The sequence below is a fragment of the Paralichthys olivaceus genome, chromosome 8 (genome assembly GCF_024713975.1).
Source record: "Paralichthys olivaceus isolate ysfri-2021 chromosome 8, ASM2471397v2, whole genome shotgun sequence".
Classification (NCBI taxonomy): domain Eukaryota; kingdom Metazoa; phylum Chordata; class Actinopteri; order Pleuronectiformes; family Paralichthyidae; genus Paralichthys; species Paralichthys olivaceus.
In genome coordinates, this window is record NC_091100.1 from 13392027 (window position 1) to 13410614 (window position 18588).

Sequence of the window (18588 nt, forward strand, 5' to 3'; positions counted from 1 at the left end):
AAAGGTGATATATGACAACATTATCATTAATTTCCTGCATATTTGGAGATGTGATTTTGCCATTTAAAGATATAATATGTAACAATTCTACACTAAAATGTCTAAAAGCAACCAGACCTATGATACCTTTTTGACTTGTTATTATTGTTATTATTGTTTTGACCGAGAGACCCCATATTGTATGTTTAAGTCCAATAGTCACTCTCCTATAAGCTCTTTTTTGGTCTCCACTATCTTCTTGAGGTTTTTGCTCTGAAAAACAGTTGCCTTCTTCAACTAAATCTAAAGCCAGTTATTTGTTATTGGATTTCCAGCTAATGTTAGGGTGTACTCAGATTAGTTATATACCAATAAACATTCCACTCTCTCTAATATTTTAAAGTGAGTGAATTACATTAAATTACATATTGTTTACTGCATGACATGTACTTGACAGCTTCAGTTTCTTGCAGATTCAGATATATTATACAAAATATAAATAACACATTATTAATTATTATTTTTATGATCATATTATGAATTTGAACTTACAAGTTAAGGTGTGATAAGGAAAACGAACCGAACTTTATGTGAAGAATTTAAAATCCATTGATGTATAATATGCACCATTCTGCATACAGATTCTTTTAGTTTGGGTAACAGTATTCATACTCTTATTCCACCGCTGACCTTCATGTGTCAACCACATTGTGACACAAGTGTAAACAGAGGAGGGTTTCATGTGGGATGAGCCTCTGATGCACCAGTTTTGTCCTGAAGAAGACGCAGTCGGCTTCAAACTGTGACCATTGAGATACACAGACACACTGATTCAGGAGCCACGATGATGGAGGTCGTTTATGTTGCTGTGGCTGCGCTCAGTCTTCTGTCTGTCGGACAGGCGGCTCCTATGACGAGCTGTAAGACTCTAACTCAACCTGTTGTAATGCAGGGAAGAGAGCAGGTAAGACGCACTCTCTCATCTCACTTTCCACCAGTCTCTCACAATCTCACTTCATGCATATTGTTCTATTTTGAATGTGAGCATATCTGTCATTTTTACGTAACTGAGGTTGGGACTGTTGCTTTCAGCTGCTGGGGAAATGGATATTCATAGCAGAAAGCACAGACATCACAGGGACCGCGGCGCTGACGAAGCTGTTAGTGGAGAGCGTCTGGAGCAAAATCACCGCTGCCAACGAGAGTGATGCCATCAATCTTCATCAAGTTCAAAGAATGTAACATAAAGCTTAATCTAAGGAGTTAATCAAAAATACTGCCGTCACATTTCACTCCAAACCACAGAAATCCATCTTAAAGTCTAGCCTAGAGTGTTTTTTTGCCAAATAAAAAAAAAAACTGATTGCACAATTTCACCTTTTTTAATGTTATGTATTTTATTTGTACTTGTGAAAGGTTAGGCCGATGCTTCTCTGTCACAGCTAAGATGACGTTGCGAGACAACACTCTGTATATGGGTGAGTATTGATGGAACCTGCACTGTACAACAGATATGGACTTTGTGTCTAGCATTGCAAACAGCCAGTGTTGATTTGTGTTGATATGTGTGTGTAAATGTATTTGTGTGTCCATAGTGCAACCTTACTCTTCTCAATCCATCCTGCTGAACACTGGCTGCTCCGACTGCCTTGTTATCCTTTCAAAGTCGATCATACAAGGAAGAACACTGAGTGGCATGCAGCTCATTAGTAAGAATAACGACACACAAACTGATGGGAGATGTAGTCTGTCTGTTCTCTGCTGATCCACTAAATGAAATACCTAATTTATCAAGATACTTCATTATTGCGGTGATGCAAAAATCCTATATAATCCAATAATGTCATGACACAATATGGACTGTATAGATGGACAACAAGCTGCATAAAAGTGAAGCCAAATGGTCTCTATCGCCACCTTGTGGCTGGCTACAGTGTAGGTCATACACCCTGCCCCCCATGACTGTGACTGGGACATGTATCAAACTAAAGATCAAATAGATTTTTCTCAAAATATGTTTTCTGTCAGGTAAAGTAGTTTTTATTACACATTTGTTCAAGTTCGCATTTTTTCCACTAAGTTTGGTTTTGATAAGTTACTTGATGCTATAAAACGGCCGAAACATTATGATTGACAGCTAAGATTGACTCACGATTGATTGAGTCTTCAAATGCAATAAAGGGCAGCTTTCATATCAGGGGTATTTATTATTTATTTCTGGATAGTCGGAAGAAGTCGGATATGGAGGACGAGAAATGACTTAAGTGGAAATAAATAAATGTGGAAATAAATGAATAAATAAATGAATAAATAAATGTGGAAATAAATCAATAAATGTGGAAATAAATCAATAAATGTGGAAATAAATAAATAAATGTCTTAGTTTTATTTCCACATTTATTTATTTCCAAGTTTATTTATTTCTGTATTTCTGTGTCATATGCAAATGAGTAAGGGCGGTCCAAACCTCAGTCTTGAGCAGGATTGGCCACAGGAGTGTGATGATCCAGTTCTACTGTTGTGCAGTAGCTGCTGTTTGCAGTGTTGAGTTAGTTCACACTTAAAAACAACGAGTTCATAGTTCATCTTTTATTGGGATGATTTAGTAACAGATTTACGTGTTGAGTTATTAATCCATGGTGTCTGATCATGTCTGCGTGTCGCTCCGGTCATTTTATCACTGAGTCCTGACTGTGAGCGTCTCCTCTCATGTTGTATTGAGCACAACATGTTGACAAGTCATTTTTCATGATGTTTAAATGAGTTTAATAAACTCTGGAATCAAACAAACACTAAGTAACTTCATGTACTGATCAGGTCATGATAACTAGTGATGAGAGTTTATTAGTTACAGTGAGAGCAGCTCAAAGAGGAGGAGGAAACAGAATGAACTAGTGATGAGAGTTTATTAGTTACAGTGAGAGCAGCTCAGAGAGGAGGAGGAATCAGAAACTCCAGCTCGATACAAACCAACTGCAGCTTCAGCTCTGATCATGAAGCAGCTGATCACTGAGCAGCTTTTTCCTTTTTCCTGATAATATTTTTTACTTAAGTGGGATTTCACAGCACTTTGCTTTGCAATGGAGTATTTTTGCATTGATACATTGTAGTTTTACTTAATATAAGTCATCTAAAGGATGTGATAGGCCACCTCTCCCACGGGTGTCAGAATTTCATGTTGTCATATTTCTTGACTGGGAGTCACTAGTGCCTCCTACTGGCACAATGGGGATGCTGAGATACTTTTGTCTGTCTCCTTGTGTTTTAATCTTTGAAATTACTTGAATGACTGTGCATACACCCACTAATACATCTGCTTTTCACCTGCTCTGTCCTTCAGGCAAGAGAAGTAATGTGTCTGTTGCTGAGATTCAAGAGTTTAGGAGGCAGGTAGAGTGTCTGAACTTACCACAGCCTGCTGTCATGGACCCAGAGAATGGTTCGTTCATATGAGTTTTATTGTTTACTCACTGTGAATAAGCTCTATATTTCTTTTTTTATCATGTGAAAAGTTAAAGGGTTCACGTTTTTACCATGCACATGAATCCAGAAGCTGCAGTTTCTCTCAACTGTTTAACAATTAACAAACTAAATACAGCACAACCAACAGTAAAATGCATATCTGTTCCATAAATACATACAAACCTTATATTTACAAGTGAAGTTAGATTTATATTAGATCACACACGTTTTTCATTATGCCTTTAAACATTCGAAGCACTGGATTGACTGTGGGATGATAAACTTGTATACTTGTGTATCTCGACGTTGCAGGTTTTTGTTCAGATGATTCTCCCTCCACTGATCTGACCAGTGCCATTAATGACACGACGTTGGAATTGTTTGACATGCTTGGCAACATTCTAAGCAATGAGGGTGGACTGAAAAACCTGATCAAACAGATTTCCAGTGATGGAGCTGGATTAAAAGAAAATCCACAAATCATGACGCAATGAATCCACCAAGTCCGTGAGAAGGCAAGTCTTCAAATAAAAGCAAGATGAAAATGAAGTATGACTGTTGTTCTTCTGTGTATTTAATTAACAGATTACCACAAAATTTGGTGGAAACAAGTGGTATGGGTCAGGAAACAACCAATTCGATTTTAGTGCAGAGCCACATCAGTGTATGGATCCAAGAGTTTTTTTTCACTTTCTTTAGCATTGTGAGGGCATTATTCAACATTTCATTGATTTTACAGAGTGTAAAGGCTGATAAGGGCACTGTTGTGTTGGAGGTATGAACTTTTCTGAGTGACATTATCGCTTGTTTGTTGTTTCTTTTTTGGTTTATTTGCAGGATTACGCAAAAAGTACTGTGTGGATTACCATGAAACTCGGGGGAAGGATGGGACATCAATCATAGTCCAGTCCAACAGTGGACATGAAAACCAAAATTTGAAATATGTTTAGAGAAATAAACACATTATCAAACAGCACCATAAATATGTCAACTAGAAAGGCTACAGTGATCAACAATATACAACAATTGTGGGACAAATAAATCTGTTCAGTAGTTTTTGCGTAATCCTGCTAACAGACAGAACAACAAACAACAGACAGAAATCATAACCTCCTTGGTGGAATTAATTTTTAAAAAATCACACTAAGTTGACTAAGGAGGATGCTCATAGCCTTGTTTATTTATTGGTAGTTTATTACTGTACATACACTTTCTCATGAGTCATATGTACATATACCTTTCTCTCCCTCACACACACGCAAACAAACAGCAAACGCAAGATTATATAAAAATGACTCGGTTTCTGTGCAGGGTTCAATCACAGTCTGAGATCTATAGAGAATATTTGCATCTGCACACACCGTGCATACACACACACACACACACACAACAGATATCTGCACATGGCCATATGCCTCCATTTACACAGAACAGACCACAATCAAAAAATAGAAAAGTGACTGATGAGCCGTTTGGCGGCCCAGTTGTATAACAGATAAACTAATCCAATGAGATTTGTGGGTCTGTGGTATAAAACTGCTTCCTGTCTTAACAGGAAGTCCACAGATAGATTAAATAGTTTTTTTCTTCAGGGCATGTTTCCAACAAACTCCAGACACATCGTTTTCATGTGTGATGTATGTTACGTCGTTACTTGACTCCCTGGTGTAACTTCACAACATACCTGACACTGAGATTTGTCCAATGCTACATATTGTTTTTCTAAAATAATCCCCTGAGTGTGACCCATACAATCAACCAGAGCCGAGCGACCTACAACTTCCCATGCAACACACAATCTCACAGTGTCAGTCAGTGTCTGGGTGTTTTTTTGGTGGACTGAGTGGGAGAAGTTTGATCGATATCTTCTTCTCACCTTTCTCCCACTTGATGGTAAATGATTGTTTGTTGAATAAAACTGAGATGTGCTGTATGATGTGATCTGTAATACATTGACAGTCTTAAAAAGAAATAGTCTAGGGCCTTTATCTCGAAGCAGGATTGATAGTTAACCTGATAACTGAAATTAATTGAGCCTGAAACCACTTTTTTCTAAAGCCTGTTAACTATTACTTTATAAAGTTGATTTAAACTTTTCACTACCAGTGGTTTATTTGCACACGTAATGATAGTGAAACATGAGAATTCATTGGAGTAGGGCTGGGCAATAAACAATAACAAGAATTATTGCAATATAATTCATAAAACTTATATATATATATTGATATATTGCTTATACATTGTACAAGCATAGTGAGGAGTTAAAACAGGTTTAATGCATCCTATCTGTAAAAAGTTTTGCGTTTGAAACCACAACCTTTACTCATTCTTCAGATTTGAAAGAAATAATAATTTGACAAAATGATATGAAAGACATTTTTTTTCCACAACGTCCAGCCTTAGTTTGTAGTCTCTGACCGTCTGATGTATGTTCAATATTCACCAAGTATTTCTCTCTTCACCTGCACCACAATCGTATTGTAGGTGCATCATCTTTGGAAACGTCTGCCTGCCTCTGCACACAAGATTAGTAAGGGGACTGAGAATGAACCAACTCAGTAAACACGTGAAAATGCTTCATAAACCTGGGAGCAAGTGTGGAGCCAAGGAGGTTGCACCCATGTCCGTTTGACTGTTATTTGGTTTGTAGGCAGGATTATGCATAATCTAAGAAAAAGGACCCATTCAATTTATTGCGGGTCTTGACAAAGGGCTGATAAAGGATTTTTTCTCGCTTAATTACTAAATTTTCCATGATTATTTTTATTGATGGAAAAAATAGACATATTGATATAACATTGATATTTATGAGTTTGTGCAATTTGGTGTAGATCCAAATAAAAATCTGGTGAATTTAAAAGTGGTTTGATAAGGTTTGCTTTCTACTGAGTTTCTAGTTTTCTCTGGATTCATTGTTAAAGGATTCACATTTCATTATTGCTAATATAAAACACAGCTTTAAAGACCATGATGCTGATCTGGGAGTAATCTGATTTTATTCAGTGCAGTTATGAAGCTGACTTTAATAATCCTGCTTCGTGATACAGAACGCTGGTATTACCCAACGCCTAATAAAGAGGATCGAACACTCTTAAATAGCCACAGGCCTCTCAATGTAATGAGTCAGATTATGTCTAAGACAGAGGAACTTTCTCAGAAAAGACCCACATCCTCAACTTGGAACGCTCATATAAACAGGCCAAGGTTGGCTGATAAGGAAGAGAGGCCCATGTGAAGGTGTTAAGGACAAAGCGATTGTGTGCTTTAGTGTTGACACATGTCCAGAAGACAAAAAGGGAAACAACCATACCATTGCAGAAAAAAAACAACAAAAAAAAAAACTAACAACTGAGGCCTATTTCACAAATGCACACTCACACATTTATAAATTACAACAAAAGTAACAAAGATCAGGTATGGCAAAGAAAATACTTCCGAGGAAAGAACCCTGCTTTACAGAGTAAAGCGTGTCTTCATGTCTGATTTGTCTTTTTTGCATACGTTTTGCCCTCAGACTTTTCTCACACACACACACAAACATGGTGAACAGGTTAACAAGCACAGACTGCCCCCTTCACCAGAACAGTAAACACAACTTGAGATACTAAAAAAATATATAAAGAAACCAAGCGCTCCTCTCATCTTCATCAGTGGCCTCCTCACATGTTCCACTGTGAATCAGACGCAGTTGCCTGGCAACCAGCCCATCACCTGCACACACACACTGGTGAAAAACACAAATTGTTCCAGGTAAACAGTGTAGCATTTAAGACCCACTCATTCTATGGGAAGTAGAGTCAAAGTGTGTGATTGTCACTGGGTTAGGGTGACGCACAGTAAGTGTGCAGAGATATGAAAGGAGAGAGAAGAACAATGTCTGGTAGTTGATAAGAAGAGTGACTTTTTTTTTCTTTCTTGAGTTAAGCTGTTTTGGCCACTGGCCCAACATATTTTGATCAGACTCATCAGTCCGCTACTGAGTTTATTTTGATGAAGGTTCCTTTGGAGTTCCATTATGTCACGTTGCCTCCACAGCCTAGAACCGAAAGCACCAAACCAACTGATACAAATGCACTGGGGTGTATTTTTTTGCAGGTGAAGTTGGCGGTGTGACGGTAGGCAACATTTGAAAGTGTTTTATCATGGTCTGACTGTGCCATGTGCTTAGGTTAGGGAACATTTAAGTGACAAAAACGAAATTCCAGTTATAGCTTAGAGAACTCAGTTCGAGAGTCCAGTCTCCAGCTCCTGGCTCCGAAATCAATAATACTGCCCGTGGCTGGGTCTCCTCTGACATCCAACAGGCTGGTACCGGCTCGCATGGCTTAACAGTGCGCCAGCTTGTCCGAAGGATGAAGGTTCAACTGTGAATCCGCTCCAGTTCTGGAGTCGGGATGCTGGATTTGTAAACAAGGGTGTAGATAGAGTATGTGGGAGAATGAGTCAAAAAAGGATTGATGCTACTGTGTAAACAAAAATATTGTGTTGGTCTTTTGGGATGGGGGAGTTGTAAAGGAGCTTGACAGTCATCGTGGTTCTGTGGCAGAGCTGGGCAGCAGTGGTGGTTTGAGATCGGCCACAGTTTGGCTAATCTGGTCTGAAGATGGGGATCTTAGGTAGGAACTCTATCAGGATTACCTGCAGGTGATAAAGAGAACAAAGCAGATTGTTGAAGTGTAAGTGTGATGGCATTATTACCAAAGTAGCTATCAGTTCACTACCTCTGTTCATTCTGTGTCAATACTGCAAATCAATGCTGCAGGACTTCTTTATGGTCCTATCAGATTCCCAGAAACTTTGCAATAACATGGTGAGTTATCTTCATTTCCCAAATGTTAAATTCACTGGATTATCCATAAACTACTGTTTCTCAAATGAATAATCACAATATGTGCAATGTCATATGATTAAGTATATATTACCCATCCCTATGTTGACTGCATCAGCAGGTTTGAGATGAAAACATACAAGTCAATGCAAATCAATATTAATATTGTGTGGGAAAAAACTGCAGCCTCTTAATCCAACTGGGGCTACCATCCTGTTGCTACAGGGCTCCTGGCACAGAGGGTATAAATACACACATATATATTTTTTTTTTTAAAGGCAAGAAGAAGTTGAACCTGCCTCAACTCTTCCAGTTTTTTCTTGCAGCATTAAATATTGCCAAATTGCTTACATTTTAACTAGCCCTGGCTAATGCTTCACCACTAGTAATCACTTCTTCTTCAGTGCTCTAAAAACAGTACTTGCCAGTGGCAATACATCGCAACTGTGATGGAGAAGCGAAGAAATTGTGACTTCATGGAAAAGAAAATTTCAGTTTTAACAGGGTTAAAAAAAAAAGGTCTTCAAAGACGTGGTATCGGATCGGTTCATAGATTTGCTTACTCAACAATGCCTCACCTAGAAGTTTGGGCAGTACCTGAGGCATTTACAATGCTCGCACCATTATCGGAATATTTCTACTGATGAGCCAACATATTATGGATCATGTATCATCACCTCACCAGAACCACAACATACTCAGCCATGCACACCTTAAACCTTTATCAACAATGTGCTGTTAAACCAAAAGACAAAAACAGAACTCAAACATTAACCACAGCAGATACTTACATATTCCATCATGTTGTTGGTTTCACACTTCCTTTTGCTTAGTCTCCAATGCAAACACAACTGTAAACCGAGTGCGACAGGGATCAGAGAGTTTATATAACATGTTACAATACTTGTACACAGATATCCACAGGTCTTCTCTACTCACCTTGTGGTAAAGTCTGCTGTTCTCCCACTCCAGGAGCTTCTCTATAGATCTTCTTGTCTGGAAAACAACAGTGATGTCAAATGATATTGTTTTATTTTCTTGTTTATGAGCAGTGCAGAGTGGGTGAATGTCTCACCCTCTTGCTGAGGCAGATGACAGGCCACAAACTAAAGCCCAACGTGCAGCAGCAGCAGAGACAGCCGCATAGGAGCCACCGCACGTTCACCGGCAGCGTCTTCCTCAGGCAGCCGTTTACGCGATTGATACTGGCTTTGAATTCCTCCGGTGCCACCTAAAGGAGGCACATTCACATTGTACAGTAAATAACCTTTCATATCTGTAAATGGCAGATTAATGTGGAATTGAATATGTATTTTGTATTGTTGATGAGAGAAATGAATGCATTGATGTTTGTGCCAAAGGAGAAAAGGCAAAATACTGCAGTGCAGAGGATCATTTTAATGTAAAGGTAATAAGATTCCAAACATGTTTGTGTGAAGTGTGGCTAGTGGCTGGAATAAAATAAATCTCCTCCTTAAATCTATAAAAATAAATATAAAATAAATAAAGTGATAAAATGTGAGAATGTACCATAGTTAACATGTACTGACAAATAACATGTGACACTCACCTTCCCTGTAAGTGCTGAAGGAAATTCTGACTCGAATTTGTTACTAAGCCCAAACCTGAAGGGAAAAGGTAAAAAAAAGTAGATTGTTACGTATAAGCATACACATAAAACTATATGTGGATAATTGGCTTGAATAAAAACATTTGCCTTGTGGCATTACGTGTACTACATGTAAGTTCCGAGGTAGGAACTATTTATTAAAAGCTGTACTCTTCGCACAGTATCTTATGATAGCATGCTCGCAACAAAACACCACAATGAGTCCAGGGCTTACATGATAAGCCAATGTTCATATTTAAGTTAAAATACAGTGAAAGAAACATAAAATATTCTCTAAAATATTAGATTTGCTTATTTTCCAGTGTCAAGACAAAACATTGTGAAATCAGTGTGATTAACCCTGACTGACTTTGTTAGTGAGGGCTCTGCTAGGAAAGTTTAATGTTTGTTCTCTTGTTGATTTGGTTAAAAACTTCACTGAACAATGACATTGTTCATAAAAAGATGCAATGGGAAAACAAACTGGGGTTAAATGGGGTCACAACTATTTCTTTTACAAGATCTCCAAACTGTGTTGAAATCAGTTATCATTGATTTCGTCACTTCATTGAACCACAGCAGACAATTAACAATCGATGAATTAGAACTATTTAAACAGAAAGTCAAGATTTAAATGTCAGATCTCCTCAGACATGATCATGTTTTTAAATAAACTGAAGATATCTTATCAGTTTTGAACTTTTACTAAATTCAACACATCGTCTGACATCAACTCTGGGAAATTGGGATGAGCTTTACTTTCTCCACCATTTTAGATGACAGACTAATTTAATTAAGCTAAAATAACGGACACACGCATCGATAACGTAGATAGCATTAGTTGGTGGCCTGGAATAAAAGCTAAACCTGAATATGAGGAAACGATAACACTGACAATGGCTCCTTAAACGACCATCCAACCTAACGAGGTGGCATATTTATCAAATGATTCACTTCAGCTAAAACCAAAGCTACAGCCACTCCTCGCTGAGTTAGCTCTTTGCTAACTGTAGCTAGCAGGCTACGGTAGGTCACCGGCGGCTAACTCAGCCTGCTAACCACGGGAGCTCGGCGGCCGCCGGTCTCTTCACGGTGACAGTGGCGGAGAACAACCCCTCTCCCTTCCCGTGGGCCTCGCCGGTCGCTTACACAGTGACGTGGCCGGATCCTCGCACCACCACCGGGTCCGGAGCGTACTTGAGGAGCTGCTCCTCCGCGGCCCTGTCCTCGTCCTCCTCTTCTTCCTCCTCTTCGTAGATCTCGTCAAAGTCCTCCATCATCGCACGACTCGGCCTCGCGCTTCCCGGGGGGGACACCGGGAGAGACACGGTGCCGACTGACGGAGGGAGCTTGCCGGGGAGAGAGTGTCAGGGGAGCCGTGAAGAAGAGCGGAGAAAAAAAATGTGTCCGTCCCGGAGAAGATTCAGTTCACATCGTTCACTTCAGCAGAACAGAAACAAAACATCAACATCCGCCGCAGTAACCGCACGACACCGGAAGGGGGACAGACGTGCTGACGTCTCATTTCATTTATTTAATTTTTATTTAAAAAAAAGACAATTTACAGGAGATCATTTGACAACATGCACAACTCATCGTAGTTTTTTAAAATCACAAAATAGCAAAAATATCTATATTTGAAAATGCTAAAATACAAAAAACCCTGCTCACTGAAACAAAAACGAAAAAATCTATCTAAATATTTGCTGAGTAAAAATAGAAAAGTCAAATTATATTGTCCCTGTATGCCATTTGTGTGGGCCCTGTCTTATTTTAGTCTCTTGATTGTTATTCATCTTTATTCTATATGATATTGTACATTTGCACATATTTCTACCTATGCATTCAGTTTGATTCTGTTGGAACAAAATACATTTTCAGTTGTTAAGTGACTGTTCTAAAACTTATTTTTTTTTAATTTATTATAACTATTATTGGGGAGCCAGTTTACTACTTAAAATGTACTGGGGAATTTGATCTAATCAGTACATTATGCAAACTGTACTTAAGTTTAGTCCTTGAGTATTTCCTATCACTGCTGGTACTATAATTTTTTTTAATGCAGCATTATATTATAATATATTACATTATTACTATTTGCCATACAACAATTATACAACCCTGGTACGACTACTTCTACCACTACTACTGATAATAATAAACCGGAATATAAGCAGATACTACTTCAAAATAAGATACGAACCTTGGCAAGAAGTTACGTTTAGCCTTCCTCTTGCTCCAGCAGGCTTTAGATAGCTGACACTTTACAGTCTTTTCCGTTACAGCTCATATGTATGGGTCATTAACTAATCCACGCGGTCACAAGTAACTTTTAAACAAGAATCTGCCACCGTGCGGTTAAACGCATTTTATTTTGAAACGTTTGACCGGACATCCAATCGAGCCAGCCTTACTTAGGTTTCTGTGTTTACTCCTTCACAGTCGTGTTCGTGTTTCCATCAGGAAAATGATTTATTAATGACTGTAGACGTTTGATTCATCCAGATGCATCAGTTTGAGGAAGTAAACTGCGGACACCACGTGGATGAGAGAGTACTTCCTGTTTCAGAAGGAGCGTGGAGTCGATTGAAGCGCTGCTAGTTTGGTGACTTCCTGGTTATCACTTGAATCAGTTCAATGTGAATGACTGGAGTTAAATAGTTCAATGGCAGCAATGGATTACATAAAAATCATCTCAGAGGTTGTAAAAGACATTGTTCCTGTCATCACCTGCGGTGTTTTCACTCTGGCTCTGGCATCATGTGTTTTATTCTGTATCCAAACATACTTGAGCTTAACTCAGGGTTTCCTCAGTGTTGGAGCCGCTGTTTTCCAAAGTGGACACATCCACAGACTTCTCCTGTTCCCCGTCTATCATAGAAGTTTAGCCCAGCTGCTCCTGAACGTCACAGCCCTGGTGTTCCTCTGTGGCAGCCTGGAGAGAGGTGTGGGCACCGTCCGCTTCCTGTCTGTCTTCCTGTTGCTGTCCACCACCACCGGCCTGTGTTACAGCTTCCTGGATCTGCTGCTGCAGGACGACAGCAGCCAGACTCACACCCACACAGAGGGCCTGGTCCCTGTGGCCCTGGCCTGTGTGGCTCTGACCACCATGCACACGAAGGTGACCAAAGGGTTCCTGTGTGGAGTCAGTTTCCCCACCATAGCTCTCCCCTGGGTGTTCCTCATCATTGCCACTGCCCTCGTTCCTCACTGTGTGCTCCCCTGCAATGTTATCGCCATTTTGATTGGGTGGATGTACGGGAAAGGATGGTTCTCTCTTCTGGATGTGTCAGAGGCCAGGGCTGGTGTTGTGGAGAAGCTGATGCCGTTCAGGTTGCTGAGGAACATCTGCGGTGTCCTGTTTGTCCCTGCCTCCATAGAGGAAAGGAGGAAGACTCTACTTCCACAAATCAATCCAACACCAGGCTCCTACCCGGTCCAGGCGTACGCTCCTACATCAAGCATTAACTCTGCTGCTACTGTGACATATGAAGGCTGGCCCAACTCAAACAGTGCTCTGTCTGGTCCCACACCTCCTCTTCATTCTCATGGACATGGATCGACACATAACTTTGGACTCAGTCACAGCCACAGCTGCAACCACAGCCACCACGGTCATAGCCATGGTCAGCTTTAGTTATACAAGAAAAGCCATATCTTGCTTTATTCACCACTCCAAAACCACAATAAGTGATAGTGCACCTACTGCAGCTCTTGTCACTGAGTTGTGTGGACTACAAAGTAAAAAAAAAAGGCAACTGACAAGATAATCTACCTTCTTGAATTGTCAAATGACATTGAATGTTTTAATGTTACAGGTGACACTTGTGCATACTTTTACATTTTACAGTCTTGTATTATTTGTTTCTTTTTTCTACAAATAAAAAAAATCTACTGTCACCAAATAAAAACTCTTATGTGGAAAACTAGAATTGTTGCAGAAAGGTAATCATTTGCACATCCTGTCTTTTATTTATGCCTGCCTGGTGAGTGGTGAGTATCCACGCATTGGAAAACTTCAATGGACTTGGAAAAAGAAATGCTTCAACCCTACCAGATCTTTATCAGGTGTGATAGAGGACGAGGTGTAACAATATATGGGTGAACTGCTGAAAACTGATTACATCCTGCTGATGTCATTGGCAAGTGTTTTTTATTTTTGTTAATATAATTTTTATTAATATGATTATTTTTGTGATGCAATGTTTTTGCTATATTTCAGTGGTTTTTCTTGGACATTTTGTCAACACTAATTTGTGTCACTCGATCTTGGTGTCAGCAAACAAATGTTTTAGCTATTTGTGTCATGTAGACACTCACTTTAAAGTTTTAAGAGCTTCCATCCATTTTTCCCTTTAAAAGTCAATTGTTTATATTTTGTTGGTTTATAGCTTTTCAACCACTAATCTAGTTGGTATACATTCCCCTGAATCAATGCTTATATTATCGACAAACAAAATAAATTCAACATACAATCACTTGCTGAGTGTCACAAATCACTTGCTTTAAAAAACTATACTGAGTGCATGCAGCTGTAAAATGTAGCTTCAATATTGTTTTTTTTTTATTCAACTCAATGCAAAAGCACAGACAGACAGTTCTAGTCTTCAAGCAGTTTGGTTTAATTGATTCACTCACAAAGACATACTGATCCCAAACTCATTCAGCTTCATGTCCCCTGAGGCTCAGTCTCACTGGAGGGAGGTGTCGTATAATCACATCAGCTCAAATAAGGACTCATTCCTCCCAGGAGTCTCCGTAGATGTTTTTCTTCGCTGAAAGGTAAGAGAGAAAAAAGTTAAAAAAGTTAAAGACGACAGATGCACCTAAATATAAATCCCTCAACTTTTCCTAACCCAGCAGGTGTTTGACACATTTACGCAGCAGCATCTTACCCTCTGTCTTGGGTCTTTCTCGCTCCTTCTCAGGTGTTGTTTTAAGCAGCGTCTCAGCCTTCTGGGTTAGTGCCACCTCGTAGTTCTCTCTGTTTTTGACCCTCAGGTCCTCATAGAGAATCGATTTCCTCCTGGGCTCCTCGTCGTCAACATATGACTGGACTGAAGCTGATGGGGACAGGGATAGAGAAACATACACGTAATGTTGATTAGCAAAATGGTTGGAAGGTTTGATTTGTGCAAAATATAAAAATAAAGAGTCCAACGATCATTAATGTGCTGTTTTTGAAAAGTTCATACTGTGGCTTTGTGTGGTACCTGAGGCGCTGCGGTCGTCTGCTTTGCCCATTTGCATGGGTTGCTCTGGTTTGAAGCCGTACTCATAATCTCTGTTGTTGCTGGGCATTTTGCTGGGGGATTCTGCTGGCTGGAACATGGGGTCAAATGACTGGTTGTCTGGGTCACTCAGCTCTGACTGGGGACCCTTGGAACTGTGAGAACATAATTATGGTTAAGGGGTAGTTCAACAGATCAAAACATGCAGTAATACAAACAAGTGTGTGATACTCACTATTGTTGAGGCAGCCCTGTCTTCGATCTAAGAGCTTCTCCCAGAGGAGAGTTCTCCAACCTCTTGAACTTCTCCTGGCACGTCCTCATGTACGACATCTTCCCACCCAGGTAGCCACAAAAGCCAGCAACTGGAGACAATCAAAGAAGTGACAACCCATGTTAGAAATTCCAAATATGGAAAATGTTCTCTCTCTACATATATATATATATATATATATATATATATATATATATATATATATATATATGTGTGTGTATAAATTAGTTCAATATCTCAGTAGGGATGAAGAACAATCCTTTGCTCTTTAAAATAGTATTTGATTTTAAAGGAGTAAGTATGAGCAGGTGCTATAACTGAAAAAAAATATTGTAAGTAATGTGTATATGATTCTAAACAAGTATAGGCCATGATAGTTTATTCTACACAGCTAGATGGGTAAAATGAGTTCAGATATTGCATCACTTATCTGAAGGATTTTCACAGACTACGGACGTGGACTAGGGCTAGAAGACATGGCCAAAAATGATAAGGTCAAATTGTTTATTTCCAGTTTTCTTGAAACAGTTTTAGAGAGGTGTTGAGGTCATTCTGCAGACTGTAGTTTGTGGTGTGGTTACATTGTTTGATAGTTATCTGAGGTGTAGCTATTATAGTTAGTCGACACAATGATATAATGCTTCTGAGTGTGTTTCTCTCCCATTTTAACATTCAAGAACTCACAGGCCACTTTGGGTAGCGATCCAAACCTTGGAGATGCAGTCACGATCCCTACAAATAAAGCAGAATAGGGTCAACTTAAAAACTCAACACATGTTTACATCTGTTCACTGATATTTGGTTGATTACTCCACATTGTGCACAGTATTACCTCTGGCAACCAGGGCTTGGGTGAGAGCCATGCTGATCATAGAGAAAGGCACCGCTGCGAACGAAACATGTTGATGAATACAGGTGTAAAATAAGCATGTTTTCACCTTGTCAAATTAAAGGGATAGTTCACCCAAAATTGAATGGCTCACAGCAGACATTCAGGCTGAAAACATGGTGTAAATTAAGCTGTTTTGAGTCGAATTTCAATATCAGGGCTTCCGGTCACTTGGATGACACCACAGGAGAAGTATTGTATGTTTTTTACATCTGAAGACTCGGTCAACATTTATTTCAATTGTATTCGATTTGGCTGAAACACTGTTTACACCTGAGACTCCTAAAGTGACTCAAAACTCCCTCCCTCGGCATAGTGGTGATTAAATAATAGGTACATTTTCACTTTAAAACAACAATCTGTCATGTATGTGCATGATCTGAACTTACACCTGTACCAGAAGCTCTCCTTGTTGCACTCTCTGAACACCGTCCTCTCCTCCTCTGTGGGCATGTAGTCCATGCCCACTGGCATCTGCACATCAACACACACCACATGTATCAGTCTTCATGTTGAATTCATTAGTTCATAGACAATGGGCTCAACCTCACAGACTAACTAATGGGATTGGAACAGCAGGAGACAACATCCGTCAGTACCATCCAAAGTGAAGCTAACTCTTGAGCTAACACGTTAGCATCCTGTTGTTGTTTACCTTCGCTCCTCTGCGCTGCTGCTCCTCTGAATAACCCGAGGTGGTGGACGACATGTTGGACACAGTGTGAGCGCTAATGTTTACACCATGTGACAGAACTCTAGTGTGTTACAGCACTCTGCTCACTGACTCCTTCACTATGTCATTGCCCTCAGCTAACACCGACACACACCCCGGAAGTGAAAACAAGACATGTGTAGGTCAGATGAGGGGGTAAAGTGTCGTCGTCATAATTTATACTTGTGAGCGAGCATCTATAAAGAATAAGCAAGTTCTTCATAAATTACGTTTTTAAAACCTAACAGAGCACACAAGTTCTGCCGCTGAGTTTTAAATAGGATCTTTTATTTTGAAAGTTCAAGGTACTGAAAAGTCGACCTACGCCCTCTATCGGTTATACATATAACGACAAGTCATTCCAGCATAATGACACTACATTGCATTATATCATAGACTGTATATATCATCTATTTATCACTATATATATTCTATTAAACTGTTTTTGCTTGAATTAAAAGTGCAGTTATAGTGTTTTTAAATTACATAATACTGCACATTTCTCCTCACAACCCACCAGGTTTATCATGTGATCCTCTGAACTCAACCACTCAACTGTGCATAAAGTAAGCCTCTAGCTCCACCTGGAGCAGCTACAATTGTAACATGCAATGTAAACAAATTGATGTTAAAAATGAAACAAGAAAAATCACACAGCAACATCCAAGCTCATTCTAGAGTATAAATGAGAAAAGAAGCCCAATTAAAACTGATGGCATATAAAACAGATGATGATAAACATCATATGTGGCCCACACTAATCTATTTGAATACATAAAGCACATACATCAGGCACACAACAGTCCACCATGGGTTTGATGAACCTCAAAATCAGTTGGAAGTGTTTCCCAGTCATGTGATGCTCAGGAGGAAAAATGCAAGTTTGCATGATTTGCCAAAAAGAAAAGGACGGTAATGTTGTAATAGCGATGTATGGTGCCTAGGTGATACTGTTGCACACTGACAATAAAGACTTTGACTGCTTCTTACATGTGCTTTCATACAGTAAAAAATCTATGTTATTTGTCCTCAAAACTCAGAAAAACTGAGGCTAAAAATGTACATAGGTATCGAAGTAAATAAAGTACATCAGTTTTTCCCCCCACTAGCTCTCGGTAGGAAGGGACAAGATCAAAATCAATAGTCTGACGTTTATTGATAAACCTAAAAATAGAGGGGTATTTTTCCCCTTTGTTGCCCCAGTTATCATCCATTCAGCTTCACAACATGACAGGAGAGACCAGACTAGAAATCATTTGTCTCATTTGTGCTGGCGTGTGTTATACAGCACCTCCACTTTAAAGTGACTTTTTGGTCAGCGAAGGTCAGTGTGGCATTTGAGCTGATCACACCATCGCTGCAGGGTCATATCAGACGGGCACTTGTGTGAGTTTGGCTGCAGAGGGTCACCTGGGATGAGTAATGGTGGCAGGTGAGGTCATAGTGGGGACACCTGAGCAAACCTAATGGACACCTGGGTCACTCAAGTACCAATCTGGTGCAGTGCATGGGTACAATTTACCCAGTGACCTGACATTTATTTATTTATTTACTTATTAATCAATGCTATTTCATTTGTACTTTTACCAATTAATAAAGATACA

General features: G+C 39.5%; 4 protein-coding genes across 4 annotated transcripts; 2 read left to right on the plus strand and 2 right to left on the minus strand.

The window, feature by feature from the left end:
* The first annotated feature begins 720 nt into the window (after window positions 1-720).
* On the plus strand, window positions 721-3990 carry LOC109637832 (uncharacterized). The gene is made up of 6 exons (XM_020100435.2): window positions 721-943; window positions 1072-1217; window positions 1396-1457; window positions 1575-1688; window positions 3320-3418; window positions 3754-3990. The coding sequence occupies exons 1-6, from the start codon at window positions 824-826 to the stop codon at window positions 3933-3935; spliced, it is 723 nt and encodes a 240-aa protein (XP_019955994.1). The 5' UTR covers window positions 721-823; the 3' UTR covers window positions 3936-3990.
* Window positions 3991-4601: 611 nt separating this feature from the next.
* On the minus strand, window positions 4602-11381 carry chic2 (cysteine-rich hydrophobic domain 2). Its single transcript, XM_020100436.2, has 6 exons — window positions 11028-11381; window positions 9840-9894; window positions 9345-9500; window positions 9209-9265; window positions 9061-9120; window positions 4602-8079 (listed from the first exon to the last, which is right to left on the minus strand). The coding sequence occupies exons 1-6, from the start codon at window positions 11156-11158 to the stop codon at window positions 8029-8031; spliced, it is 510 nt and encodes a 169-aa protein (XP_019955995.1). The 5' UTR covers window positions 11159-11381; the 3' UTR covers window positions 4602-8028.
* Window positions 11382-12185: 804 nt separating this feature from the next.
* rhbdd2 (rhomboid domain containing 2) lies at window positions 12186-13810 on the plus strand. Its single transcript, XM_020100322.2, has one exon. It carries the CDS (start codon window positions 12544-12546, stop codon window positions 13513-13515), a length of 972 nt encoding a protein of 323 aa, XP_019955881.1. The 5' UTR covers window positions 12186-12543; the 3' UTR covers window positions 13516-13810.
* A 669-nt stretch (window positions 13811-14479) lies between these two features.
* Window positions 14480-17117, minus strand: LOC138411112 (OCIA domain-containing protein 1). The gene is made up of 8 exons (XM_069529853.1): window positions 16928-17117; window positions 16662-16746; window positions 16216-16269; window positions 16068-16115; window positions 15345-15474; window positions 15092-15264; window positions 14774-14941; window positions 14480-14653 (listed from the first exon to the last, which is right to left on the minus strand). Exons 1-8 carry the CDS (start codon window positions 16979-16981, stop codon window positions 14616-14618), a joined length of 750 nt encoding a protein of 249 aa, XP_069385954.1. The 5' UTR covers window positions 16982-17117; the 3' UTR covers window positions 14480-14615.
* Window positions 17118-18588: the final 1471 nt, after the last annotated feature.

What these genes read in the sequence shown, in the direction of transcription:
- rhbdd2 (XM_020100322.2), top strand. Translation starts at nt 12,544, where the DNA reads ATGGCAGCAATGGATTACATAAAAATCATCTCAGAGGTTGTAAAAGAC.
- LOC138411112 (XM_069529853.1), bottom strand. Translation starts at nt 16,981, where the DNA reads ATGTCGTCCACCACCTCGGGTTATTCAGAGGAGCAGCAGCGCAGAGGA. An exon ending in AGCAGCGCAGAGGAGCGAAG is followed by an intron (nt 16,747 to 16,927) that starts GTAAACAACAAC and finishes GTTGATGTGCAG; the next exon opens with ATGCCAGTGGGCATGGACTA. An exon ending in ACAGGGCTGCCTCAACAATA is followed by an intron (nt 15,265 to 15,344) that starts GTGAGTATCACA and finishes ATGTTCTCACAG; the next exon opens with TTCCAAGGGTCCCCAGTCAG.
- chic2 (XM_020100436.2), bottom strand. Translation starts at nt 11,158, where the DNA reads ATGATGGAGGACTTTGACGAGATCTACGAAGAGGAGGAAGAAGAGGAG. An exon ending in GGATCCGGCCACGTCACTGT is followed by an intron (nt 9,895 to 11,027) that starts GTAAGCGACCGG and finishes TTTTCCCTTCAG; the next exon opens with GTTTGGGCTTAGTAACAAAT. An exon ending in TCATCTGCCTCAGCAAGAGG is followed by an intron (nt 9,266 to 9,344) that starts GTGAGACATTCA and finishes GTTGTTTTCCAG; the next exon opens with ACAAGAAGATCTATAGAGAA.
- LOC109637832 (XM_020100435.2), top strand. Translation starts at nt 824, where the DNA reads ATGATGGAGGTCGTTTATGTTGCTGTGGCTGCGCTCAGTCTTCTGTCT. An exon ending in TAATGCAGGGAAGAGAGCAG is followed by an intron (nt 944 to 1,071) that starts GTAAGACGCACT and finishes TGTTGCTTTCAG; the next exon opens with CTGCTGGGGAAATGGATATT. An exon ending in CTTCATCAAGTTCAAAGAAT is followed by an intron (nt 1,218 to 1,395) that starts GTAACATAAAGC and finishes TACTTGTGAAAG; the next exon opens with GTTAGGCCGATGCTTCTCTG.